General features: G+C 36.4%; 4 protein-coding genes across 4 annotated transcripts; all 4 read right to left on the bottom strand.

Moving 5' to 3' along the window:
* Positions 1-302: 302 nt before the first annotated feature.
* LOC118818296 (metallothionein-like) lies at positions 303-981 on the bottom strand. Its single transcript, XM_036585520.1, has 3 exons — positions 866-981; positions 674-739; positions 303-517 (listed from the first exon to the last, which is right to left on the bottom strand). The coding sequence occupies exons 1-3, from the start codon at positions 888-890 to the stop codon at positions 426-428; spliced, it is 183 nt and encodes a 60-aa protein (XP_036441413.1). The 5' UTR covers positions 891-981; the 3' UTR covers positions 303-425.
* Positions 982-9786: 8805 nt separating this feature from the next.
* On the bottom strand, positions 9787-10493 carry LOC118818297 (metallothionein). The gene is made up of 3 exons (XM_036585521.1): positions 10359-10493; positions 10167-10232; positions 9787-10001 (listed from the first exon to the last, which is right to left on the bottom strand). Exons 1-3 carry the CDS (start codon positions 10381-10383, stop codon positions 9910-9912), a joined length of 183 nt encoding a protein of 60 aa, XP_036441414.1. The 5' UTR covers positions 10384-10493; the 3' UTR covers positions 9787-9909.
* Positions 10494-17485: 6992 nt separating this feature from the next.
* On the bottom strand, positions 17486-18186 carry LOC118817952 (metallothionein-like). Its single transcript, XM_036584989.1, has 3 exons — positions 18051-18186; positions 17867-17932; positions 17486-17700 (listed from the first exon to the last, which is right to left on the bottom strand). The coding sequence occupies exons 1-3, from the start codon at positions 18073-18075 to the stop codon at positions 17609-17611; spliced, it is 183 nt and encodes a 60-aa protein (XP_036440882.1). The 5' UTR covers positions 18076-18186; the 3' UTR covers positions 17486-17608.
* Positions 18187-21861: 3675 nt separating this feature from the next.
* Positions 21862-22588, bottom strand: LOC118817951 (metallothionein). Its single transcript, XM_036584987.1, has 3 exons — positions 22436-22588; positions 22244-22309; positions 21862-22076 (listed from the first exon to the last, which is right to left on the bottom strand). Exons 1-3 carry the CDS (start codon positions 22458-22460, stop codon positions 21985-21987), a joined length of 183 nt encoding a protein of 60 aa, XP_036440880.1. The 5' UTR covers positions 22461-22588; the 3' UTR covers positions 21862-21984.
* Positions 22589-26843: the final 4255 nt, after the last annotated feature.

Raw genomic sequence — 26843 nt, forward strand, 5'->3', positions numbered from 1 at the left:
GCTCACATTTTACTACAGTGATGTTAGATGTGCCATTTTCCAGTCAATCACCATTTAGCACTGACTGGAAGCAACTTGTTTTAAAATATGCCATCTCTGGTGGATGTAACAGTGGTGTTCCCAATCTTAGCCCTGGAGACTCTACACTAAGCGTCATCCAACATGTCCGTCTCAAAATCATGAGCTCAGGTGTTGAACACAATGTGGAGAGCATGGGGTCTCCAACATTGACTCTGGGACCACCAGGTTAACACTACACAACTAACAAAGCAACACTTTAGAAGGACTTCACTCACAGCATGTTCAGCTTAGATATTCATTGGCATTTATTGGCCTTAAAAAAGACAAACATCAGTGGAGGCTACATGTTACAATGGCAATAGTATACAAATTTACATCCTGGGTCAGCAGTAACAGTGTTGTCTTCACTGACAGCAGCTGGTGTCACAGGATTTGCCCTTGCACACACATCCAGAGGCACACTTGCTACAGGTAGATGGACAGCAGGAGCAGCAGCCTAGGGGAAAGAAAGAAGGAGAGTTAATTGTGAACCGCAGTCAACAGATCTTCATGGGTGCCTGGATTTTTTTTTTTTGTCACCAACATGGCCCATCAATGTAACAGACCTGTAAAAGTTAGTCAGCTCAAGAGGAAGAGAATACTGGAAACTTACTTTTCTTGCAGGATGTACACTGGCAGTTTGTGCATTTGCAGCTTGAACCACAGCTGCAGTTTCCAGCTACATTAGAGAAATACATGAAGTAAGGCTTAGAGTTAACAAAAAGGAAGATTACAGCTCCCATACAAAACCAAAAGTTACCACAACACTGACAAAAGTAACATAAGACGCAAAGCAGATACTCACTCTTGGCGCAGTCACAGGGATCCATTTTTTGTGAGAAGTGCTGGTTTCAGTCCGATAAGTCTGGAGAAAGAATCTCTTGTTGTGAGTGAAGGCTGAATGTATCTGGTGAATGAACGGGGTGAATTTATAGGGAGCTGAAATCACTCAGAACGAGTGCAAAACAGCCCGCCCTCCTCCTCCTTCTACCTCCCCTCCCCCTTCTGCCTGCACACGGTTTAGCTCATTGAGTGACACAATTACGCCACCCAGACTGGGTGCAAACTATCAGACAATAATTAAGCCCCCCCTCCGCCCCAAAAAAAAAAAAAAATCGGCCTTGTTTATATAATTACATAAGAGCTGCTATCCTTTCCAAAAACAGTCTTTCAACAGGCGGATCTGGGTCTGTAAAGATGATTATATAACAGACTTTGTTTATACGCCTGTTTTCTATGAAGGGGATATAATGAAAAGTCCTGAGAGTAATTTTGCTACAAACGTTATTTCTGGCGAATTTGCTCAATCAAACAGGCGACGAGACTCTTCTTCTGCATTTTTTCAAAGTTGTCAAAAGTTAGTAAAACTTTACGCACGTACTGATATTTTTACTTCAGAACTGATTTATTTAGTTTCTTACAAATCATTTTAAGTATGAAAGGTGTGAAAGACGTTCATTTTAATTGCTATAATATTTTAACTGAAGGTAATTTGTTATAGTGTTTTTTTGTAACGCTGTTCATGGTGCTCACACATTGCACACGGCACTTCCGCTGATTCGCTTGGCCCGCTGTGGTGAAGTAGCGCGTGCGCACGAAGGCCGTGTGCACCCTTCGCGCGAGAGCAGAGTAAACAAAACAAAACTAAACAATAGTTTTGCACTCGCTGAGTGGAGGTTACTGACTGAGGGTACTTTTCCATCAACACGGCTCAAAAAAATGCGCCAGCATGACCAGCACGAAACGGTGAAGAGAGCACCGTGACTTTGGAAACGAAGCCATCGCTCACCAGAACAGTCTGCAGAGTCTGTGAACTTCAGTTGTGATGCTTCTTTCCCCTCAGAAGTCCTGTTCTGTCAGTATGAAGAATTTACTGCTTATATAGGCCTGCACATTTGATTATTCTGGTGTGCTCTGTGTTGTTTTATTGGAGTCTGAAACTAAACTAACTTGGGATATTTTGGCTGCAGTTGGATATACTGCTATCACTGTGAAACTACTGTTTCCAAATGATTCCATGTTTATCACAAACTGTATCACATTTGATAAATCTACATTCTAACTGGTGCACTGAGACCCTGACCAGAGGCAATCCTTAGGTAATGATTTGTTTGAGAATTCTTACATAGACAGAAATGCAAGAGCTAAAATACACCCCCTCTTTTTATTATAAGTAACAACAACATACAACAGCCAGAGGGAGTAATGACACTTTAAAGGGGAATTCTGATGATTTTTAAAAATCTTTACATACTTACATTATTCAGATGTAAATTACATCTTTTAAAGTAATGTGTATGATGTGAGATGTATAATTCTAGAGAAACTGGCCGAGTTAAAAGTGTTCACAGTGGTACTGATAGGAACCAAACGTATGAGGCGTCTAAAAGCTACCAGAGGTTTTAGCATGAGTTTTTACATTGTCTGATGCTTGAGACATTGTTTGGCAGTTTTGAGATAAGGTTTTGGCCTAAAACATATTTATTCTGTCTATTCCATTAATGGCAGTGATATACATGCAGGGAAAAAGAGTCCCTATAGAAAATATTTCTATATATAAATATTTATAGTTTTACCACAACTTTAACATTATCAACATTACAAAAATGTTAATACCTTAGAAGACACGTGTAGGTTCACTGTTCATTTTGGGTAGTAAATAAAATGGCTGTATCTGTGTTGTAGATATCACAACCCCTGGTTTCTGTCACCACCACTGTGAAGAAATCTGAGTCATTAAGGTTTTCTACAGTGCACCCTTTCCACAGCAAATGACTCTAAATGACTGTATACATCTCAGTTATTGAGTTATGAAATTGTGAAAATCACTGGAAGAATATTCTATATTAGCTTGACATTGAGAACATCAGAACTGCAAAAGAAATGATTGGAAAATGCTCCAACAATGCACTATTATTATTCAGGGCATGTATGACAAAAGAATATTATTTGTGTCTATCAGCAGCTTAAGACACCATAAAAACTGTTAGATGTCTGTATGACACTTCTGTAATAATTACAATATTTCCCCATGCTTTAATATTCCTGAAGAACTATATTATAAATTCTACAATAATTATGTAGTTTTTGTAGTAAACTTTAGTCATTTTCTGAATTTATTATAATATTCTTAAATCACATAGGAACAAAGCTTATATTCTTCTGCATAGTTCAATAAAAAACATAAGATCTGCAATTTTTTCAGACTGGATCTTTAACAATTGCACACACTTCATAAAATACATTATCAGGCAGAGAAATGGAAGTTAGGGTACACAAGGCACAGAGGACAAGCTGACTGTTTGAGGCCAAAGTGGGGGTTGTGGAGGCTGAGAGTACAGCTACATTCTTAAAAATATTATTTTTATAGATTTATAAAAAAACCTTTGTTAGATGTGTAATTGTTTGTTACAGTCAATGTTCCTACATGTACACCGTTAAAAATGGTTTGTGTTTTTTAGCAAAAGCAATGGTTCTGTTCAGAACTTTACATGCTTAAATGCTTTTTCTCTACACTTTTAAGATGGATCTTCATAGTTCCTTTATTAAAGGGAATGGTTCTGTTTAGAACCATGAGATCTATGTAGAACCATTTCATGCTTAAATTGTTCTTTGCATGGTGAAATCGTCCCTCCGATTGATGAAGAATATGTTGTATATGGTTCTATGTGGAACAATTTTAAAAATTCTAAAAGGGTTCTTCTGTTGTTATGATGTAAACCCTTTAACAACAGAAGAACCCTTTTTAGTGCGGCAGAGAATCCTTTTCAAAAAGGTTTGATATAGAACATCTACAGCACATTCTACATCAATCTGAGGAACCATTTTACCATGCAAAGAACCATTTAAACATGAAAGGGTTTATATATATATGTGTGGAGCTCATGTTTGGACTATATTCTGAGGCTATACAGTCAGACATACATTAGGGTGTATATGTGTGATATATGTATATATATATGTTATATAAAAAGCAACATATATATGTATGTGTGTGTGTGTGTGTGTGTGTGTGTGTGTGTTGTTTTTTAAAAAGGGGCGAACAGAAGGGCAAACACGGGGATTAGCTGACTTGCTAGCATGTTAGCAAAAGCCTCCGTGTGTTGCTAGGTAACGGAAGCCCAGCGGGAGAGAGCAGTGCAGTAAGCTGTTTATTCTATTAGAGAGGAGCAAGATCAGACAAACGCAGGATCCGGACAGCTGGCATTATTATATAGTTACTTTCACAGTTATTACACACACTAATAGTTTACCTATAAGTCACTGAACAATAGGACATCACATTTTCCCTCTTTGTTAGACTGTAGGCTGCAGAGGTGTGCTTCTCCATTAAACGGTGCCACCATGTTGGTCCCAGTCTTCACCCTCAAGCTATGCAAGCAGGCAAGGTAAGAGCAGTGCTGAAAACATGAAAAAGGGAAGCAGAATTGTGGCTAGGTATACTAATTATGTCATTTTTATCTGTTAAGCATGTTTATGTACAGATATATCTTGTTATTATACTATGCTTATGTTGCCTAAAGAACAATAATCATACTTTTTTATTAATTCCATTATATTAGAACCCATTTTGTATTATAATCTTACAGTTGTTCTTTTTTCCATGGACTTTGATACATCGAAACAGAGCCCTGGGCAAGAGTACCTTGTACATGTAATTTTAAAAGATATAATGTGTGACAAGTGTATCTCTGTTTCAGATCAAGAATTAGACAATTCTTCAAAAGTTTAACCTTTCAAACCTTCCAGGTGTTCATCCATAATTCTTACACTTGAGTACAGAGGCAAACAGCTCACAGACTCAGTCAGAGTACCCAAGACTCTGACATATCCTTGCTTAACATCAACCAGGCAATAAACTGCCTGACAGCAGGCACTTTGGGACCCAACACCACTGGTGGGCTCGCAAACCAATCTGCTAGCTTACGATGTGCATGACAATGCTGACATATTCTACAGGGAGGTGAGTGTAGCTGTCATGATGGTTTTACAGCTTTAAATGTTGAACAAGCTGATATATTTTGAAAACTTCCTAGTTTTAAATCACAGAATTGTTTGCACCTTTTTGCTCTTTAGTGTGTGTAAATTGTGTTCTTACCAAAGTATCCCAAATAAATTCCAAATGCCAAATAAGAAAACATTGGTGAATGTCAGAATCTTTGTGAAAACCATGTAAGCAGGGTTTAGGAATTTTTTTTTTCTTCAGAATAACTGGTGAATGAGGCCCACTGAACTCATTGTTTTGTTCATGAAACCAGTTTAAGACAAGTTTTACTTTATGACATTAACATGCATTAACATGCTGTAAGTAGGCATCAAAAGATGTCTAAATTGTGGTCATGAAGGGATGCACATAGTCCGCAACAATACTTGAATATGCTGTGGCATTCAAGCAGTGATTGACTGGCATTATCGGTCTCTCAAAGTATGCCAAGAAAACATTTCCCACAACATTACACCACCTCCACCAGCCTGGATTATTGACACAGGGCAAGTTGGGTCCATGGATTAATGCTGTTGCCACCAAATTCTGACTGTACCACCTGTGCCTCAGCAGAAATAGAGATTCATCAGACCAGGCTACATTTTTATGGTCTTCAGCTGTCCAGTTTTGTTGAGCCAGTGCTGCAGCCTCACCTTTCTGTTCTTGGCTGAGAAAAGCGCCTCAAAGTTTGACGCGTTGTGCATTCTGAGATTCAGAGACCCCAACAGTGCAGAATGATTATCAGAGTTACTGTAGCCTTTTTGTCAGCTCAAACCAGTTTGGCCATTCTCCACTGATCTCTCATCAACAGAGTTTCCATCCACAGACCTGCCACTCACTGAATTATTTTTCCTTATTGCACCATTCTGAGTAAACTATAGAGACTGTTGTGCATGAAAATCTCAGGATATCACCAGTTATAGAAATACTCAAACCAGCCTGTCTGGCACAAACAATCATGCAGATGTACAGATGTTCCTAATAAGATGCAGAATTGCAGATGTTCCAGTCACAGAAAAAAGACAAATTAAGAGCTCAGATTCAATTTCCTTTTGTTTTGGCCTGTGTCATTAGACTAGATTAATTAGAACCAAGTGCTTGGATGAATACACTTTAAAGTATGGGAACATACTAATAAGCCTGACCAAGATATGTAATAATACATATTTGGCATATCAATCTATGTGTCCTGCTTAATTTACTGAAAGGTTTGCATTGCAACTTCTTGAGGGATCATAAGACTTTGACATCAGGGTACACCGAGAGGATGAGCTGCTATCAGAGACGACAGAGAATGAGGTAACTATGTAGAAGCAGATATATATACAATTGCTGAATGCAGCATCATGGCTTATCAGATCTGTGGGAAAGTCTGGGGAACAGTGGTAGTGTATGACCACACTGCCCGCTACTGGAGGATCAAGGTATTTTTTTTGTAGTGCTGTGAAAACATACCATTCACTGCTCAGTGTAAACATTAGACTACTCTTTTATGCTCAAATAAGGACGTCATTTGGAAATAGGCATGTTGCAACTTATTCAATGTGGATGATTCAGATTAGCCTGTCTTCTATACTTCTCTCAGTCAAAAAATCATGCAATGAGTATTCATGCCTTTGACCTGAAAATGATGATGGAATTGTGGAGCTCATAACTGGCTGTTCCAATGGGAAAGTGAGGTCGTCACAATCTGACTCATTTACATAGTCATTCTCTGCAGTTACTGTGAACTCTTTTCACTGTCTAGATTAACGCTCTCAGTGACTATACTGGCGGGGTGATCTTTAAGGATAACTTCTCCTCGTCTGTGGCTGGGGTGGTGGAGGGAGGCTACCGCATGGATGGTCAGATCCAGCTTATCTGCTCCTCAGTGGAAATAGAAGGTTATATAAAATGACATAGTAGAAAGTGTTTTTCATTTTTTTTCTTTTTTTTTATGCACAAAAGTGCAGGAAAAATACTAGGTACTTTCCCAATTGAATTAGCTTACATTTGGATATGTTTTGTGCTTAAACTGAAAAAAAAATTGTGAAACGATAAAGAAAAAGAACATAAGAAGGGCATACAAAGAAAGGTGTTTGGGCTGCTGTTAATTAGAATAACATTCAAATATAGATTGTAGAGAGAGGAAGTGGAGTAGCTAGTCTTTTGAAGGAATTCAGACTTATAAGTTCTCACGTTGAATGTCAGACAGTTCCAGATACAAAGCCATCTGTGTGAAATTGTAAATTGGCTTAGTGAAGTTCTGTAGAAAGCAGGATGTAGGTACAAGTTCAGTATTTTAACATTATGTGATGAAAAGACACATGCTGGTTCAAAATAAAAGAGTGTATGACTGTAGGACTATGGGTGGGAGAATAAAATCAATACAGTATATCACAATAATTTAGATTTTAAAAAGGATGGATACACGGAAGTTTGAATGTCTTATCATTTAAGAATTTATATTTTTAATATGTTAAGTTCATTGTTTGACTAATAGTTTACCAAAATAGATTTCTTTCATAAAACACAAGATTGTGTCATTTTTTTCTAAGACCATGGAGGAGTTATTGTTAGGAACAGTCAGTTGTTGCAGTAGTTCGATTCCCTGTTCAGACAGAATAATAAGAGTCAGTAACATTACATTCACCTGCCATTGTAAAGGGCTCTGGACAAAAGTGTTTCTAAAATATAAACCCAATTTAAAAAAAAATTGGGACAGCATGAAAAATGCAAATAAAAACAGAAAGCAGTTATTTTTTATAAATCTACTTTGACCTGTATGTGACCTAAAACAGTACAAAGTCAAGATGTAATGTTTTACTTTTTCAAATTCTTTTTTTTTTTAATAAGTATACATTAATTTAAAAAATAATACCTGCAACGCGTTCCAAAGATGTTGGGACAGGGGCAGTTTAAGACTAGGAACGCTGTGAAAATTTCAAAATCACCTTAAACAGGTGATGCAATTATACTTGGATGTAAAAGAATCATCCTGGAAAGGCCTTGTCTTTTATGAGCAACAATGCTCTCCACTTTGCCCAAAATGCATCAGCAAAATAATCCAGCACTTTAAAAATAAGGTTCTTCAGCCAGGGATTGCAATTTTAAGGTATGTTATGCTCTTCAGTTCATAATGTCTTTAAAAGAAAAAATTTCTATATGTAAAGGAAAAAGGCCAAAAACCACAAATGAATACCTGTGACCTTCGACCCGTTGGACAGCACTACATTGACATGTTTTTCTTATGGGTATCACCACAGGTGCTTGAGAACACTTTGACACACCGTTGTCAAACACCATCTGCTGCTGCATCCACAAAGACAAGACTGTAGAGCACAGTAGAAGCCATGTGTCAATGACGGTCAGCAATATAGGAGGGAAATCTAACCAAAAAAGATATTAAAATTAAAACAATAAAATGTAAATGCAAACCTCTGCGCAAATATCCTGTCATAATTGAAAATGAAATAATTTTTCACATAAGCACAAGTTATTTGTGACAAAAATAAAAATAAATTTATATCAGCTGTTTGTCATTTCATTTTAGTCTGGTATTTCACTGCCAAATCTAAAATAGAAAAGCTAATAGAAAAAAGAAAATCCAAGCTTCACTTTGGCTTTGCCTTTACTTCATAAAATGCATAATACGTGTCAAAACTAAAATCAAATTGCAATGTTTACGTTGTTGTTGTTTCTTTTTCATAGCAATAGGCTGCATATCTACAAATTGGAAAAAAAAAGAAAATTGATAAATCAGCAGCAAAGTGACAGTTTGCCATTAAGTTTTCGCGCTTTCAGTGTCATAAAAAGGCAAACAGAAACGAACAGAGGCGCCATCTGCTGGTGATTCACTTCACATTTCACATTGTGCTGGTTCGTTTTCAAATTAACCAACATGTAAATATATGTTAATTAACGCTAGGCGGGGCTACAGGGTACATTTTAGGACACCCTCAGCGTCAGAACGGCATCGTTCCTCATATATATATATATATATATATATTATATATATATATATATATGTATGTATTAGCGTGCTCTGTGTCATTTTATACAAGATGTGATTTGGCTATTTAAGGTCTTAAGGTCACTTTAGATTTACAGACATCCTGCCTTATTTTTAAGTGCATGACCACTTTATCCTGTCCTGAAAAGCAGTAATACATTTAGCAGTAATACATTATACATTCCACAGATTTTTCATAATTCTGTATGATATAAAAGGGTTCACTGTAGAGAAATCCTATGAACTTTGATTGCTTTACTGCGGTGGTGATGGGAACCAGGGTTCATAATGTCTACAATGCAAATATAGCCATTTTATTTACTGTCCAAAATAATGGTAGTGTTTAATCTGGCAAAAGTTCTTTGGTCGCTCTTTTGCCCGACAACCACCAATCTATAAAACACAGCTTAGGCCAAAACTTTCTCAAAACTATCATAAAACTATGTCTCAGGTATCAAGCTTCATATTTGTAACCAGTTCATGTAATAGTTTTCTGAGAGCTTTTAAAGATATTCAATTCCTCAGACATCTGGTTCCCATCACCACCACTGTAAACAATTCTGACTTGGTAAGTTTCTCAGTAAGCGAAGTCTACACTAAGCACACTTTCCATCATTCAAAATGTCAGTTCTCAAACTCATGAGCTCACTGAGGTGTTGAACAAAATGTGGAGAGCATGACTCTGGGACCAACAGGTTAACACTTCACCACTAACAAAGCAACAATTTAGAAGGACTTCACTCTCAGCATGTTCAGCTTAGATAGTCATTGGCATTTATTGGCCTTAAAAAAGACAAACATCAGTGGAGGCTACATGTTACAATGGCAATAGTATACAAATTTACATCCTGGGTCAGCAGTAACAGTGTTGTCTTCACTGACAGCAGCTGGAGTCACAGGATTTGCCCTTGCACACACATCCAGAGGCACACTTGCTGCAGCTAGAAGGACAGCAGGAGCAGCAGCCTGGAAACAAGAGAGAAACAAAGTTCATTGTTAATCACAATGTCAACAGATCTTCATGGCTGTCTGGATTTTTTTAACTTCTCATTTGTCACCAACATGGCCCATTAATGTAACAGACCTGTAAAAGTTAGTCCGCTCAAGAGGAAGAGAATACTGGAAACTTACTTTTCTTGCAGGATGTACACTGGCAGTTTGTGCATTTGCAGCTTGAACCACAGCTGCAGCTTCCAGCTATATTAGAGAAATACATGAAGTAAGGCTTAGAGTTAAGAAAAAGGAAGATTACAGCTCTCATACAAAACCAAAAGTCACCATAACACTGACAAAAGTAACATAAGACGCAAAGCAGATACTCACTCTTGGCGCAGTCACAGGGATCCATTTTTTGTCAGAAGTGTTGGTTTCAGTCCGAGAAGTCTGGAGAAAGTATCTCTTGTTGTGAGTGAAGGCTGAATGTATCTGGTGAATGAACGGGGTGAATTTATAGGGAGCTGAAATCACTCAGAACGAGTGCAAAACAGCCCGCCCTCCTCCTCCTTCTGCCCCTCCTGCCTGCACACGCTTTAGCTCACTGAGTGACAGAACTACGCCACCAAGACTGGGTGCAAATTATCAGACAATAATTAAGACCCCCCTCCACCAAAACTTGGCCTTGTTTAGGTCATTACATAAGAGCTGTTATCCTTTCCAAAAAGGTTTTTCAACAGTTAGGATTATTATATGATTGAGAGTTTGTTGATATGCCTGTTGTCTATGAATGAAGGAGATATAGTAAAAAGTTCTGAGAGTAATTTTGCTATAAATGTTAATTCAGGCAAATGTGCTGAATTTTTTACAAATCAAAGTTGTCAAAAGTTGTTATTTTGTCAAAGGTTTGGTATTTAATATTTTTACTTCAGAACTGATTTATTTAGTTTCTTTCAAATAATTTTAAGTATAAAGGTCTGAAACATTCATTTTAATTACTATATTTTTAACTTAAGTTTATTTTAGGTTTAATTTAGTTAATTTGTAATAGTGTTTTTTTTTGTAACGGGGTTCATGGTGCTCACACATTGCACACGGCACTTCCGCTGATTCGCTTGGCCCGCTGTGGTGAAGTAGCGCGTGCGCACGAAGGCCGTGTGCACCCTTCGCGCGAGAGCAGAGTAAACAAAACTCTAAACTATAGTTTTGCACTCGCGATACTTCACTTTTCTTGAAAATGATACAGAAGTTCATAAAGCGGTGAAATGTATCGAGGATTTGTCACAGGTTTCAGGTCTTAAAATGAATATAAACAAATCTGTACTGTTTCCATTAACATCATGAGACTTAACAGAAATAAATGGAACAGCCATCAAAAAGTCACATATTTAGGAGCTGTTATAGAAAACTGTGAGAACGAGTGAAGTACAGTAAATTTGAAATGTATCCTTGAAAAAGTAAAAAAAAAGAAGGTTAATCTTTGGTTACAGAGAGATCTTTCACTGAATGGAAGGATTTTGTTATCCAAAGGTGAAGGTATCTCCAGATCTGTTCATATATCTTTATCAGTAGATATGCTCCTTAACATGAGAACAGACCTCGTTATTTCAAAAAAGATGTAATAAAAAGTAATGGTGGTTTAGATGTTTTAAGTTAGGAAACCTTAAATAATATATTTAAAGTTAATTTGCTTTGTGCAACTCATTCAAGCAAAAAATAATATATGGAATATGTTTCCATAGTATTTGTTTAATTTGATTGTGGTATAGAATTCTTGCTGAGATGCGACTATAAAATTGAGAAATTACCTGTTCAACCATTCAAATTTGTTTATGGACACTGGCTTAGAAGCATAATTTGTCCCTCACAAAAGTATTGTTTGCAATAAGAGGAATATTTATTTTAAAAATAAATCTCTCTTTAAAAATGCTTTGATAACAATATTATATTATTGAAACCTAAACAGGAATAAAGCATGAGCAGTTTGTGATAAATATTGTATGAATAATAAAATAAAAGAAGTGATTTTTAAAATTTTACACAACACTTTAACATTAAGATTTTACCTTGTTAGAAGTGTTTTAGAGAGATTTAGAATTACTAATAAATATTTCTTTTGTGGTTTAGAAAAGGAAACACGTATCCATCTGTTCTTTCAGTGTACTTATACTAAAGTGTTCTGGATTGATGTGGGAAATTTTAAGAAGAAAGACTGGACACTGTATTACACTGGATGTTTCAGATGTCATTATTTATTTTTCTATGGACAGATTAGATGTTAAAGTATTCTTTTGTACAATACTTAATTATTATGGGTAAATATCATTTACTTAAGAACAGATGGTCTGATTATAAGACAAATTTTACACATTTCCTCCATGACATTAAGGAATATGGCACTATTTAAAAATAAAAAAAAACAAGAAAGCATAAAGGACTTTGGAATTATATATTGATTATTAAGTTCACCCCCTGGCTCTTGGTTGTTGTATGTTATGTCGTTGTATACTTTCTACAATGTAACAACAAAAAGAAAAGTTTTGCACTTGCTGAGTGGAGGTTACTGACTGAGCACTTTTCCATCAAACTGGCTCCATGTGCTGTGTCAGAATGACCAGCACTAAACAGTGACGAGAGCACCATGACTTTGGAAAGGAAACCATCGCTCACCAGAACAGTCTGTAGAGGGCTGAGCCCTGAACTTCACTTGTGATACTTCTTTCCCCTCAGAAATCCTGTTCTGTCAGTATGAAGAATTTATTACCCTCTAGATTTGTGAATATGAGTGTTCTGGTGTGCTCTCTGCTGTTTTATTGGAGTATGAAACCAGATAGAAAGCCTGGCTGTTCAGCTACAGTATTTGCTTACATTCTTAAAAAAGATGCTCTTCAAAGGTTCTTGAAAATGTGTTGTATATGGTTCTTTATAGAGTCTTTTGGAACCTTTTGGAGCTTGGCATTGTAACAATAGATGAACCCTTGTCGGTGGTATATAGAACCATTTTCAAAAAGGTTTTAAATAGAACCATATACAACACATTCTCCATCAATCTGAAGAACCTTTTCCCCATGCAAAGAACTATTTAAGCATGAAATGGTTCAATATAGAACCCATGGTTCTAAATAGAACCTTTCCCGTTACTAAAGAACCCTTGAAGAATCAGCTTTACCATCTTTTTAAAGGGTATAACAGGATCATTTTGGCTAATGCTGGATATAGTTACTGATATCATTATGAAACTGACGGTTTACAAATGATTCCATGTCTCATCGCAAACTGTGTCACATTGGATACGTCTTCATTTTAACTGCTGCACTGAGACCCTGACAGGAGTCAATGCTTAGGTAACGATTTATTTGAGAATTTTTACAGAGGAAAGAGCTTCTGGGGCTTCATAGACAGAAATGCAAGACCTAAAATATCCCCCCTCTTTTATTATAAGGAACAGCAACATATAACAGCCAGTGGGAGTAATAAACACACTGTTTCATCTCAGCGGGAGACGAAATACCGCCGCTAATCTCTCAACTACCCCTTTTTGGGTAACGTACTGTGACACCGAACACTTTCCCTCACCTCCTTATTCTCCTAAGCCCCAAAACCCGCTGGTTGATCCTCAAACTCTGTTTGTGAGGTGAGTTGAGTCGCCGCTCATCGCTCTCTTTCGCTCCCGGTTTCTTCACAGAGGAGACGCTGATTGGCTCAGAGCTCCCCAGAACGCGCATGCGCTTCCAAAATAACTTTATTTACAAACCGACTGCTGTGGCAAGGCGCACTAGGGCTGCGTCCTAATAATGAAACTCACTGCTCTCTGCTTTCGTGATTCTGCTTGATCTAAAGATTTCATTAAACAAGAACTTTTCAAACTGTTATTAATATGGTGAAGAAATTGCAGAAATATCCCAATATCCAAATCTAAATAAACTGCACAAATCAAACTTTTTTTATTAAACGCTTTTTATTAAACGCTTATGTTCATACACACACATATTATATATATATATATATATATATATATTATATATATATATATATATGGGAGAATCAGGTTTGTGCTCCAACCTCGTGTGCTTGGTGTTATTTTAAACAAGATGTGATTAGGCTATTTCAGGTCACTTCAGATTTACAGACATCATACCTCATTTTTAAGTGCATGACCACTTTACATTGTTCTGGATATAAATACATGAAAATAATTACTTTAAAGGGGATTTCCACCGGTTTTTTTAAAAAAATCAGTATGGTTTAACAACTGAGATGTAAAAAGGGTTCACTGTACAGAAATCCTATTGCCTTAGATTTTGTACTGTGGTGTTGTTGGGAACCAGGTTTCATGATGTCCACAATGCAAATATAGCTATTTTATTTACAAAAGCCCACCTGTAAAACACATTTTAGGCCAAAACGTTCTCAACACTATCATAAAACTATATCTCAGGTATCAAGCTGCATATTTGTAATCTCAGGTATCAAGCTGTATATTTGTAACCAGTTCATGTAATAATTTTCTGATTGCTTTTATCAATATTAAATTCTTCAGACATCTGGTTCCCATCACCACCACTGTAAACAGTTCTGACTTGGTAAGTTTCTCTAAAACTGGGCCTTTGTGAAGAATTCCTCTTTAAAGAGAAGCGCAGGTGCTGTTGAACCCACATGAGCCAGGAAAATACTTTAGTGCAGCCACCTCAGAAGGATTTTTGGACAAGCATGAAGTGTTTACTTCAAGACATGGACTAGTATTTATGGTGCACCACAAGTCCTTTGGCACTACATGCACCATTTAAGAAGCAAGATGAGCTCACATTTTACTACACTGAGGGTAGATGGGACATTTTCAGTCAGGCAAGGTCTACACTGAGCGCACTTTCTTGTGCTTTCCATCATTCAAAATGTCAGTTCTCAAACTCATGAGCTCACTCAGGTGTTGAGCAAAATGTGGAGAGCATGGGGTCTCCAAAATTGACTCTTGGACCACCAGGTTAACACTATGACTATAAAATTGAGAAATTAACTGTTAAACCGTCCAAAATTTTATACCACAACAAATGTTACAGATTTTCAAGGGTTCAGCAAGTAGTAATAGAGATGTCATAGGGAATTAGCTTTTTATTGAAGTAAACTGATATCCTTAAATATAAAGTACAAACAAATTCATTCAGATAGTCATAACTAATCAAAGAATTTATAAATAACCATATTATTCTTTTGTATTTGGGAACCTAAACTGCAATAAAGCATGAGCAGTTTGTGATAAATATTGTATGAATAATAGAAGAAGTGAGTTAAAATTTTACACAACATATCCTGTTAGAAGGGTTTTGGAGAGATTTAGAATTATAAATAATTATTTCTGTACTTTTGTGGTTTAGAAAAGGAAACACGTATCTATGTGTTCAAAGTGTTTTGGATTGATGTGGAAAATTTTATAAGAAGAAAGACTGAACACTTTATTACACTGGATGTTTCAGATGTTGTTATTTATTTTTCTATGGACAGATTAGATCTCAACCCATATTCATTTTGGATGTGCTCGGGAGCGCCCTCTAGCGTTTGAGAAGGAAGACATTACAGAGTGGTAATTCTCCTCTCTACAAGTTCTCTGATGAAACTGTCTACTCTCTACGTTTTTGATTCTGCCTGATCTAGCATGTGTCGTCACAGAACTCCTAAATCAGACAAATTCAAGGGCAGCAGATAAAGAGTTCATTAAACAAGAACTCTCCAAACTGTTAATAATCCAAATCTTGGACAAATTAAACTGCAACTGCAAACTGATGAATGTCAAATATTTTTCTGTTACAATACATAGACCATATATATCATTGCTGTCCAAAGCAAAACAAGTATCTCCAAGATAGTAACTTTACAGGAGAAGGCAAAAAACTCTTATCTTTGAATGTAAGTTAATGTAAAGAGATTTTGTTCCAAGTGATTTTAGAGCATTTCTATAGGTCCAATCATGAAATTTTCACACAATGTAAAGGACAGCTGGTGTGTTGCAATGATGTAGACAAATAAAAACAACAATTGAGAGACATGGTTTTCTTTGGACAGTGACAATATATATATACATATATATATATATATATATATATATATATATATATATATATATATATATATATATAGATATATATATATATATATATATATATATATATATATAGTGTGTGTGTTTGAGATCTGGCAAAAAGAATTAGGAGTTATGACTCTTTACAGATCAGTATAGCCTGAAGACTGGTTGGTATGCAGTACTGGCTGAGGTGGGTGTGTGTAGGTGTTAATACAATCTCAGATATGTTGAAATGCTGGGAGATTTTGGTTTGTGCTCCAGCATAGCATGCTCTGTTATTTTATACAAGATGTGATTATAGGCTATTTAAGGTCACTTAAGATTTACAGACATCCTGCCTCATTTTTAAGTGCATGACCATTTTATCCTGTCCTGAAAAGCAGTAATACATTTAAAGGGGAATTCCACTGATTTTCCCAAAATTGAGCATGGTTCAATAATCGAGATATAAAAAGCGTTCACTGTAGAGAAATCCTTTTGACTCAGATTTCTTTACTGTGGCAGCGATGGGAATCAGGGTTCATGATGTCTACAATGCAAATATAGCCATTTTATTTACTGTCAAAAATAATGGTAGTGGTTAGTCAGGTAGTGGTTTTTGGTCACTATTTTGTTCGACAACAACCCATCTATAAAACACATATTAGGCCAAAACTTTCTTAAAACAATGTCTTAGGTATCTCACACACACACACACACTTTCTAAGTTGCTTATCCCTCTGGGTCACGGGGGAGCTGGAGCCTATCCCAGCTGTCATTGGGTGGAAGGCAGAATTTTCTCACATATCAAGCTGCATATTTGTAACCAGTTCATGAAATAAACTTTTGAGAGCTTTTAGAGATATTAAATTCTTCAGACATCTGGTTCCCATCACCACCACCATAAACAATTCTGACTTGGTAAGTTTCTCTAAAACTGAGCATTTTTAAAGAATTACCCTTTAATGAAATTTAAGTGCAGGTGCTGTTGAACCCACATGAGCCAGGAAAATACTTTAGTGTAGCCACCTCAGAAGGATCTTTGGACAAGCATCAAGTGTTTACTTCAAGGCATGGACTAGTGTTTATGGTGTACCACAAGTCCTTTGGCACTACATGCACCATTTAAGAAGCAAGATGAGCTCACATTTTACTACACTGAGGGTAGATGTGACATTTTCAGTCAAGGTTTAGCTCTGACTAGAAGTAACTTGTTTTAAAATAGGCCATCTCTAGTGGATTTAACAGTGGTGTTCCCAATCTCAGTCCTGAAGACACTACACTAAGCACACTTTCTTGTGCTTTCCATTATCCAACCTGTCAGTTCTCAAACTAATGAGCTCACTCAGGTGTTGAACAAAATGTGGAGAGCATGGGGTCTCCAACATTGACTCTGGGACCACCAGGTTAACACTACACAACTAACAAAGCAACAATTTAGAAGGACTTCACTCATAGCATGTTCAACTTAGAAATTCATTGGCATTTATTGGCCTTAAAAAAGACAAACATCAGTGGAGGCTACATGTTACAATGGCAATGGAATACAAATTTACATCCTGGGTCAGCAGTAACAGTGTTGTCTTCACTGACAGCAGCTGGAGTCACAGGATTTGCCCTTGCACACACATCCAGAGGCACACTTGCTGCAGGTAGATGGACAGCAGGAGCAGCAGCCTGGAAACAAGAGAGAAACAAAGTTAATTGTTAATCACATTCAGTCAACAGATCTTCATGGCTGTCTGGATTTTTTAACTTCTCATTTGTCAGCAACATGGCCCATTAATGTAACAGACCTGTAAAAGTTAGTCAGCTCAAGAGGAAGAGAATACTGGAAACTTACTTTTCTTGCAGGATGTACACTGGCAGTTTGTGCATTTGCAGCTTGAACCACAGCTGCAGCTTCCAGCTATATTAGAGAAATACATGAAGTAAGGCTTAGAGTTAACAAAATGGAAGATTACAGCTCTCATACAAAACCAAAAGTTACCATCACACGTAACATAAGACGCAAAGCAGATACTCACTCTTGGCGCAGTCACAGGGATCCATTTTTTTGTGAGAAGTGTTGGTTTCAGTCCGATAAGTCTGGAGAAAAAATCTCTTGTTGTGAGTGAAGGCTGAATGTATCTGGTGAATGAACGGGGTGAATTTATAGGGAGCTGAAATCACTCAGAACGAGTGCAAAACAGCCCGCCCTCCTCCTTCTGCCCCTCCTCCTCCTCCCTGCACACGCTTTAGCTCACTGAGTGACAGAACTACGCCACCAAGACTGGGTGCAAATTATCAGACAATATCAAACCACCGAAAGTCGGAATTTATATCATTACATAAGAGCTGTTATCCTTTCCAAAAAGGTCTTTCAACAGTTAAGATGATTTATTTTCTTCAGCATTTTTTAAAATCAAATTTGACAAATGTTAGTAAAACTTTACACACTTGCTGATGTTTTTACTTCAGAACTGATTTATTTAGTTTCTTACAAATCATTTTAAGTATTAAAAAGTCTGAAAGACATAATTACTATTATATTTAACTTAAGTTTATTGTAGGTTGAGTTAATTTGTAATACTGTTATTTTGTAATGTTCTTATTGGCGCTCACACATTGCACACGGCACTTCAGCTCATTCACTTCCCTCGCTGTAGTGAAGGAGCGCGTGCGCACTGAGATCGTGTGCACTCCGGGCGAGAGCAGAGTAAACAAAACTCTAAACGATAGTTTTGCACTCGCGATACTTCACTTTTCTTAAAAATGATACAGAAGTTCAAAAAGCGGTGAAATGTATCGAGGATTTGTCACAGGTTTCAGGTCTTAAAATGAATATAAACAAATCTGTACTGTTTCTCATTATCCTCATGAGACTTAACAGAAATAAATGGAACAGCCATCAAAAAGTCACATATTTAGGAGCTGTTATAGAAAACTGTGAGAATGAGTGAAGTACAGTAAATTTGAAATCTATCTTCTTTACATCTATAATATATTTAAAGTTAATTGGCTTGTTCGACTCATTCAAGAAAAAAATAATATATGGAATACATTTCCAAAGTATTTATTTCATTTGATGGGTGGTATAGAATTTTTCCTGAGTTATGACTATAAAATTGAGCAATCAACTGCAATCATTTAAGAATATTTTTTTCTAAAAAAGAAGTTTGATAACTATATTATAATAATGAATCAACTTTTGAATGCTGGTGGCTTTTTATTATCATATAGTGAATTTCTTAACACATTTGGAGTGCCAGTTACAACCAAAGAATATGTTATACCACAACAAATGGTACAGCTTCTTAGGGGTTCAGCAAATAGTGATGTGGATGTCATAGGGAATTGCTTTTTATTCGGGAAACTGATATCCTTAAATATAAATGTACAAACAAATTTACTCTGAAAGTCATATGTAATCAAAGAATTTATAAACCATATTGGTCTTTTTTATTTGGGAACCTAAACAGGAATAAAGCATGAGCAGTTTGTGATAAATATTGTATGAATAATAAAATAAAAGAAGTGATTTTTAAAATTTTACACAACACTTTAACATTAAGATTTTACCTTGTTAGAAGTGTTTTAGAGAGATTTGGAATTACTAATAAATATTTCTTTTGTGGTTTAGAAAAGGAAACACGTATCCATCTGTTCTTTCAGTGTACTTATACTAAAGTGTTCTGGATTGATGTGGAAAATTTTGTAAGAAGAAAGACTGGACACTGTATTACACTGGATGTTTCAGATGTCATTATTTATTTTTCTATGGACAGATTAGATGTTAAAGTATTCTTTTGTACAATACTTAATTATTATGGGTAAATATCATTTACTTAAGAACAGATGGTCTGATTATAAGACAAATTTTACACATTTCCTCCATGACATTAAGGAATATGGCACTATTTAAAAATAAAAAAAAACAAGAAAGCATAAAGGACTTTGGAATTATATACTGATTATTAAGTTCACCCCCTGGCTCTTGGTTGTTGTATGTTATGTCGTTGTATACTTCCTACAATTAAACAATAAAAAAAAAGTTTTGCACTCGCTGAGTGGAGGTTACTGACTGAGCACTTTTCCCATCAAACTGGCTCCATGTGCTGTGTCAGCATGACCAGCACGAAACAGTGAAGAGAGCACCATGACTTTGGAAAGGAAACCATCGCTCACCAGAACAGTCTGTAGAGGGCTGAGCCCTGAACTTCACTTGTGACACTTCTTTCCCCTCAGAAATCCTGTTCTGTCAGTATGAAGAATTTATTACCCTCTTGATTTGTGAATATGAATGTTCTGGTGTGCTCTCTACTGTTTTATTGGAGTATGAAACCAGATAGAAAGCCTGGCTGTTTAGCTACAGTATTTGCTTACATTCTTAAAAAGGTTGCTCTTCAAAGGCTCTTGAAAATGTGTTGTATATGGTTCTTTATAGAGTCTTTTGGAACCTTTTGGAGCTTGGCATTGTAACAATAGATGAACCCTTGTCGGTGGTATATAGAACCATTTTCAAAAAGGTTTTAAATAGAACCATATACAACACATTCTCCATCAATCTGAAGAACGTTTTCCCCATGCAAAGAACCATTTAAGCATTAAACAGTTCTACATAGAACTCATGGTTCTAAACAGAACCTTTCCCGTTACTAAAGAACCCTTGAAGAACCGTCTTTCAAAATAACTTTATTTACACACCGAATGCTGTTGCAAGGCGCACTAATAGCTGAATAACACTCTCTCACCTCTCTGCTTTCGTGATCCTGCCAGATTTAGCATGTGGCGCCACAGAACTACTAGATCAGACAAACTGAAGGACAGCAGATAAAGATTTCATTAAACAAGAACTTTTCAAAGTTTTATTAATGAACTTTTATAACTTTTATAAACTGCACAAATTGAACTTTTTTAATTAAACATTTTCTGTTACAATTACCTATCATAAATCATGTTTATATATATATATATATATATATATATATATATATATATATATGAAATGCTGGGAGAATTGGATTATTGTAAACAAGATGTGATTAGACTATTTAAGGTCACTTCATATTTACAGACAACATCATACCTCATTTTTAAGTGCGTGACCACTTTATGCTGTTCTGGATATAAATACATGAAAATAAATTTAAAAGGGAAATTGCACTGATTTTTCAAAAAATCAGTGTGGTTTAATAATTGAGATGTAAAAGGGGTACACTGTAGAGAAATCCCATTGCTTTAGATTTTTTGCTGTGGTGTTGTTGGGAACAAGGGTTCATGACGTCCACAATGCAAATATAGCCGTTTTGTTCACTGCCCAATATAATGGTAGTGGTTAATCTGGCAAAAGTCCTATGATCACTCTTTTGCCCGACAACAGCCCAACTATAAAACATGTTTTAGGCCAAAACTTTCTCAAAACTATCATAAAACAATGATTTGGGTATCAAGCTGTATATTTGTAACCCATTCATATAATAATTTTGAGAGCTTTTAAGGATATTTAATTCTTCTGAATTTTGAAGAATTCCCCTTTAATGAGAAGCACAGGTGCTGTTGAACCCACATCAGCCAGGAAAATACTCCAGTGCAGCCACCTCAGAAGGATCTTTGGACAGGCATCAAGTGTTTACTTCAAGACAAGGACTAATGTTTATGGTGCACCACAAGTCCTTTGGCACTACATGCACCATTTAAGAAGCAAGATGAGCTCACATTTTACTACACTAATGAGCTCACTCAGGTGTTGAACAAAATGTGGAGAGCATGGGGTCTCCAACATTGACTCTGGGACCACCAGGTTAACACTACACAACTAACAAAGCAACAATTTAGAAGGACTTCACTCACAGCATGTTCAGCTTAGAATTTCATTGGCGTTTATTGGCCTTAAAAAAGACAAACATCAGTGGAGGCTACATGTTACAATGGCAATGGAATACAAATTTACATCCTGGGTCAGCAGTAACAGTGTTGTCTTCACTGACAGCAGCTGGAGTCACAGGATTTGCCCTTGCACACACATCCAGAGGCACACTTGCTGCAGCTAGAAGGACAGCAGGAGCAGCAGCCTGGAAACAAGAGAGAAACAAAGTTCATTGTTAATCACATTCAGTCAACAGATCTTCATGGCTGTCTGGATTTTTTTAACTTCTCATTTGTCACCAACATGGCCCATTAATGTAACAGACCTGTAAAAGTTAGTCAGCTCAAGAGGAAGAGAATACTGGAAACTTACTTTTCTTGCAGGATGTACACTGGCAGTTTGTGCATTTGCAGCTTGAACCACAGCTGCAGCTTCCAGCTATATTAGAGAAATACATGAAGTAAGGCTTAGAGTTAAGAAAAAGGAAGATTACAGCTCCCATACAAAACCAAAAGTCACCATAACACTGACAAAAGTAACATAAGACGCAAAGCAGATACTCACTCTTGGCGCAGTCACAGGGATCCATTTTTTGTGATAAGTGTTGGCTTCAGTCCAGGAAGTCTGGAGAAAGTATCTCTTGTTGTGAGTGAAGGCTGAATGTATCTGGTTCATCTGAATGAACAGGGTGAATTTATAGGGAACTGAAATCACTCAGAACGAGTGCAAAACAGCCCGCCCTCCTCCTCCTTCTGCCCCTCCTGCCTGCACACGCTTTAGCTCGTTGAGTGACAGAACTACGCCACCAAGACTGGGTGCAAATTATCAGACAATAATTAAGACCCCCCTCCACCAAAACTCGGCCTTGTTTAGGTCATTACATAAGAGCTGTTATCCTTTCCAAAAAGGTTTTTCAACAGTTAGGATTATTATATAATAGAGAATTTGTTGATATGCCTGTTGTCTATGAATGAAGGGGATGTAATGAAAAGTCCTGAGAGTAATTTTGCTATAAAATTTCATTCAGGCAAATGTGCTGAATGAAACAGGATACGAGAGTCAGCATTTTTTAAAATCAAAGTTGTCAAAAGTTGTTATTTTGTCAAAAGTTTGGTATTTAAAATTTTTACTTCAAAACTGATTTACTTAGTTTTTCACAAATAATTTTAAGTATAAAGGTCTGAAAGACCGTTTAATTACTGTTATATCACATTTTTAACTTAAGTTCATTGTAGGTTTAATTTAGTTAATTTGTAATACTGTTATTTTGTAATGTTCTTATTGGCGCTCACACATTGCACACGGCACTTCCGCTGATTCACTTCGCTCGCTGTAGTGAAGGAGCGCGTGCGCACTGAGATCGTGTGCACTCCGGGCGAGAGCAGAGTAAACAAAACTCTAAACAATAGTTTTGCACTCGCGATACTTCACTTTTCTTAAAAATTATACAGAAGTTCAAAAAGCGGTGAAATGTATCGAGGATTTGTCACAGGTTTCAGGTCTTAAAATGAATATAAACAAATCTGTACTGTTTCCATTAACATCATGAGACTTAACAGAAATAAATGGAACAGCCATCAAAAAGTCACATATTAAGGAGCTGTTATAGAAAACTGTGAGAACGAGTGAAGTACAGTAAATTTGAAATCTATCTTTGTAAAAGTTAAAGAAAAATGAATCTTTGGTTACAGAGAGATCTTTCACTGAATGGAAGGATTTTGTTCTCCAAAACTGAAGGTATCTCCAGATCTGTTTATATATCTTAATCATTAGATATGCCCTGTAACATGAAGAACAGACCTTATTATTTAAAAAAACATATTTTATGTTATAAAAAAGTAATGGTGGTTTAGAAGTGTTTAAAAGTTAAAGTTAATTGGCTTCTTCGACCCATTCAAGAAAAAAATAATATATGGAATACGTTTCCAATGCATTTGTTTAATTTGATGGTGGTATAGAATTCTCACTGAGATGTGACCATAAATTTGATAAATTATCTGTTAAACCATCCGAATTTCAGGCTCTGCAAGCTTGGACACTGGCTTTTGCATTTTCCCCTCACAAAGGTATTATTTGGAATAACAGGAATATTCTTTTCTCTATAACTCTTTCTTAAAAATGGTTTGATAACAATATTATGTTAGTGAAATATATTTGATTTAAATGCTGATGGTTTTTCTTTGACATATAATGAATTTCTTAATAAATGTGGAGTGTCAGTCACAACCAAATAAGTTTATATATAGTTTTTGATGCTATACCACAACATGGTACAGCTTCTTAAGGGTTCAGCAAATAGTGATAGGGATGTCATAAGGAATGGGCTTTTTATTGTGGAAACTGATATTCTTATATGTAAATGTACAGACAAATCTAACATAAACATAAACAAACATAAACCGGAATATAGCATTGGCAATTTGTAATAAATATTGTATGAATAATAAAATAAAAGAAGTGACTTAAAATTTTTCACAACACTTTAACATTAAAATTTTACCTTGTTACAAGTGTTGTAGAGAGAGTTAGAATTACTAATAAATATTTCTTTTGTGGTTTAGGAAAGAAAACACGTATCCATCTGTTCTTTCAGTGTACTTATACTAAAGTGTTCTGGATTGATGTGGGCAATTTTGTAAGAAGAAAGACTGGACACTGTATTACACTGGATGTTTCAGATGTCATTATTTATTTTTCTATGGACAGATTAGATGTTAAAGTATTCTTTTGTACAATACTTAATTATTATGGGTAAATATCATTTACTTAAGAACAGATGGTCTGATTATAAGACAAACTTCACACATTTCCTCTGTGCCATTAAGGAATAAGGCAGTATTTAAAAAAATAAAAAAATAAGAAAGCATAAAGGACTTTGGAATTATATATTGATTGTGATTTATTTAATATGTAAGTTCACCCCCTGGCTACTGGTTGTTGTATGTAATGTTGTTGTATACTTCCTACAATTTTAAAAAAAAGTTTTGCACTCGCTGAATGGAGGTTACTGACTGAGCGCACTTTTCCATCAAACTGGCTCCATGTGCTGTGTCAGAATGACCAGCATGAAACAGTGACGAGAGCACCATGACTTTGGAAAGGAAGCCATCGTTCACCAGAACAGTCTGTAGAGGGCTGAGCCCTGAACTTCAGTTGTGATACTTCTTTCCCCTCAGAAATCCTGTTCTGTCAATATGAAGAATTTACTACTCTAGATTTGTGCATTTGATTATTCTGGTGTGCTCTTGTTGCTTAATTAGAGTCTGAAACTAGACAGAAAGTCTGGCTGTTCAGCTACAGTATTAGCCTACACTTAAAAGATGGTTCTTCAAGGGCTCTTGAAAAATGTGTTGTATATGGTTCCATATAGAAACTTTTGAAGCTTGACATTGTAACAACAATAGAACCCTGTTTGGTGCAACATAGAACCATTTTCTAAAAAGTTCTAAATAGAACCATGAAGAACCATTCAATGATGCAACCCTTTAATCATGTAAAGTGTCCTTAAGTTTTCATGGTTCTGCACAGAACCATTTTCTTCACCACAGACCTCTTGAAGAACTATCATTTTTAGAAGTGTAGCACAAGTTTTTACACGGGTTTTTACATTATCTAATGCCTATATATACACCTATCAGGCATAATATTATGACCACCTCCTTGTTTCTATGCTCATTGTCTATTTTATCAGCTCCACTTACTATATAGGCGCACTTTGTAGTTCTACAACTACAGATTGTAGTCCATCTGTTTCTCTGCATACCTTGTTAGCCCCCTTTTACCCTGTTCTTCAGTGGTCAGGACCCCCATAGACCCTCACTGAGCAGGTACTATTTGGGTGGTGGATGATTCTCAGCACTGCAGTAACACTGGTGGTGTGTTAGTGTGTGTTGTGCTGGTACGAGTGGATCAGACACAGCAGTGCTGCTGGAGTTTTTAAAAACTGTGTCCACTCATTGTCCACTCTATTAGACACTCCTACCTTGTCAGTCCACCTTGGAGATGTAAAGTCAAAGACGATAGCTCATCTGCTGCTGCACAGTTTGTGTTGATCATCCTCTAGTCCTTCATCAGTGGTCACAGGACACTGTTGGCTGGATATTTTTGGTTGGTGGACTATTCTCAGTCCAGCAGTGACACTGAGGTGTTTAAAAACTCCAGCAGCACTGCTGTGTCTGATCCACTCATACCAGTGCAACACACACTAACACACCACACCACGTCAGTGTTACTGCAGTGCTGAGAATGATCCACCAACCAAATAGTACCTGCTCAGTGAGGGTCTATGGGGGTCCTGACCACCGACGGACGGGGTAAAAGCGGGCTAACAAAGTATGCAGAGAAACAGATGGACTACAGTCTGTAATTGTTGAACTTTAAAGTGCACCTATATAGTAAGTGGAGCTGATAAAATGGACAAAAAGCATAGAAACATGGACATGGTCATGATGTTATGCCTGAACAGTGTATATATATATATATATATATAAGGGCTGGGAGAATTTGATTTGTGCTCCAGAATAGCGTGCTCTGTGTCATTTTAAACGAGTCGTGATTAGACTATTTAAGGATCACTTCAGATTTATAGACATCATACCTCATTTTTCAGTGCATTACCACCTTATGCTGTTCTGAATTTAAATACATGAATATGATACATTTAAAGGGGAATTGCACTGATTTTTCAAAAATTCAGTGTGGTTTAATAATTGAGATGTAAAAAGGGTTCACTGTACAGAAATCCTGTTGACTTAAATTTTCTTTACTGTGGTGGTGATGGGAACCAGGGTTCATAATGTCTACAATGCAAATATAATCATTCAAAAGTTCTTTGGTCACTCTTTTGCCTGACAACCACCCAACTATAAAACACATTTTAGGCCAAAACTTTCTCAACACTATCATAAAACTATGTCTCAGGTATCAAGCTGCATATTTGTAACCAGTTCATGTAATAATTTTCTGATTGCTT

This window comes from Colossoma macropomum, unplaced genomic scaffold (assembly GCF_904425465.1).
Source record: "Colossoma macropomum unplaced genomic scaffold, Colossoma_macropomum, whole genome shotgun sequence".
In the NCBI taxonomy this organism is placed as follows: Eukaryota; Metazoa; Chordata; class Actinopteri; order Characiformes; family Serrasalmidae; genus Colossoma; species Colossoma macropomum.

Coding starts and splice junctions, on each gene's coding strand:
- LOC118818296 (XM_036585520.1), bottom strand. CDS start 890: ATGGATCCCTGTGACTGCGCCAAGA. Junction 740..865: donor TCCCTGTGACTGCGCCAAGA/GTGAGTATCTGC, acceptor TCTCTAATGTAG/CTGGAAACTGCAGCTGTGGT. Junction 518..673: donor GTGTACATCCTGCAAGAAAA/GTAAGTTTCCAG, acceptor TCTTTCCCCTAG/GCTGCTGCTCCTGCTGTCCA.
- LOC118818297 (XM_036585521.1), bottom strand. CDS start 10,383: ATGGATCCCTGTGACTGCGCCAAGA. Junction 10,233..10,358: donor TCCCTGTGACTGCGCCAAGA/GTGAGTATCTGC, acceptor TCTCTAATATAG/CTGGAAGCTGCAGCTGTGGT. Junction 10,002..10,166: donor GTGTACATCCTGCAAGAAAA/GTAAGTTTCCAG, acceptor TCTTGTTTCCAG/GCTGCTGCTCCTGCTGTCCT.
- LOC118817952 (XM_036584989.1), bottom strand. CDS start 18,075: ATGGATCCCTGTGACTGCGCCAAGA. Junction 17,933..18,050: donor TCCCTGTGACTGCGCCAAGA/GTGAGTATCTGC, acceptor TCTCTAATATAG/CTGGAAGCTGCAGCTGTGGT. Junction 17,701..17,866: donor GTGTACATCCTGCAAGAAAA/GTAAGTTTCCAG, acceptor TCTTGTTTCCAG/GCTGCTGCTCCTGCTGTCCA.
- LOC118817951 (XM_036584987.1), bottom strand. CDS start 22,460: ATGGATCCCTGTGACTGCGCCAAGA. Junction 22,310..22,435: donor TCCCTGTGACTGCGCCAAGA/GTGAGTATCTGC, acceptor TCTCTAATATAG/CTGGAAGCTGCAGCTGTGGT. Junction 22,077..22,243: donor GTGTACATCCTGCAAGAAAA/GTAAGTTTCCAG, acceptor TCTTGTTTCCAG/GCTGCTGCTCCTGCTGTCCT.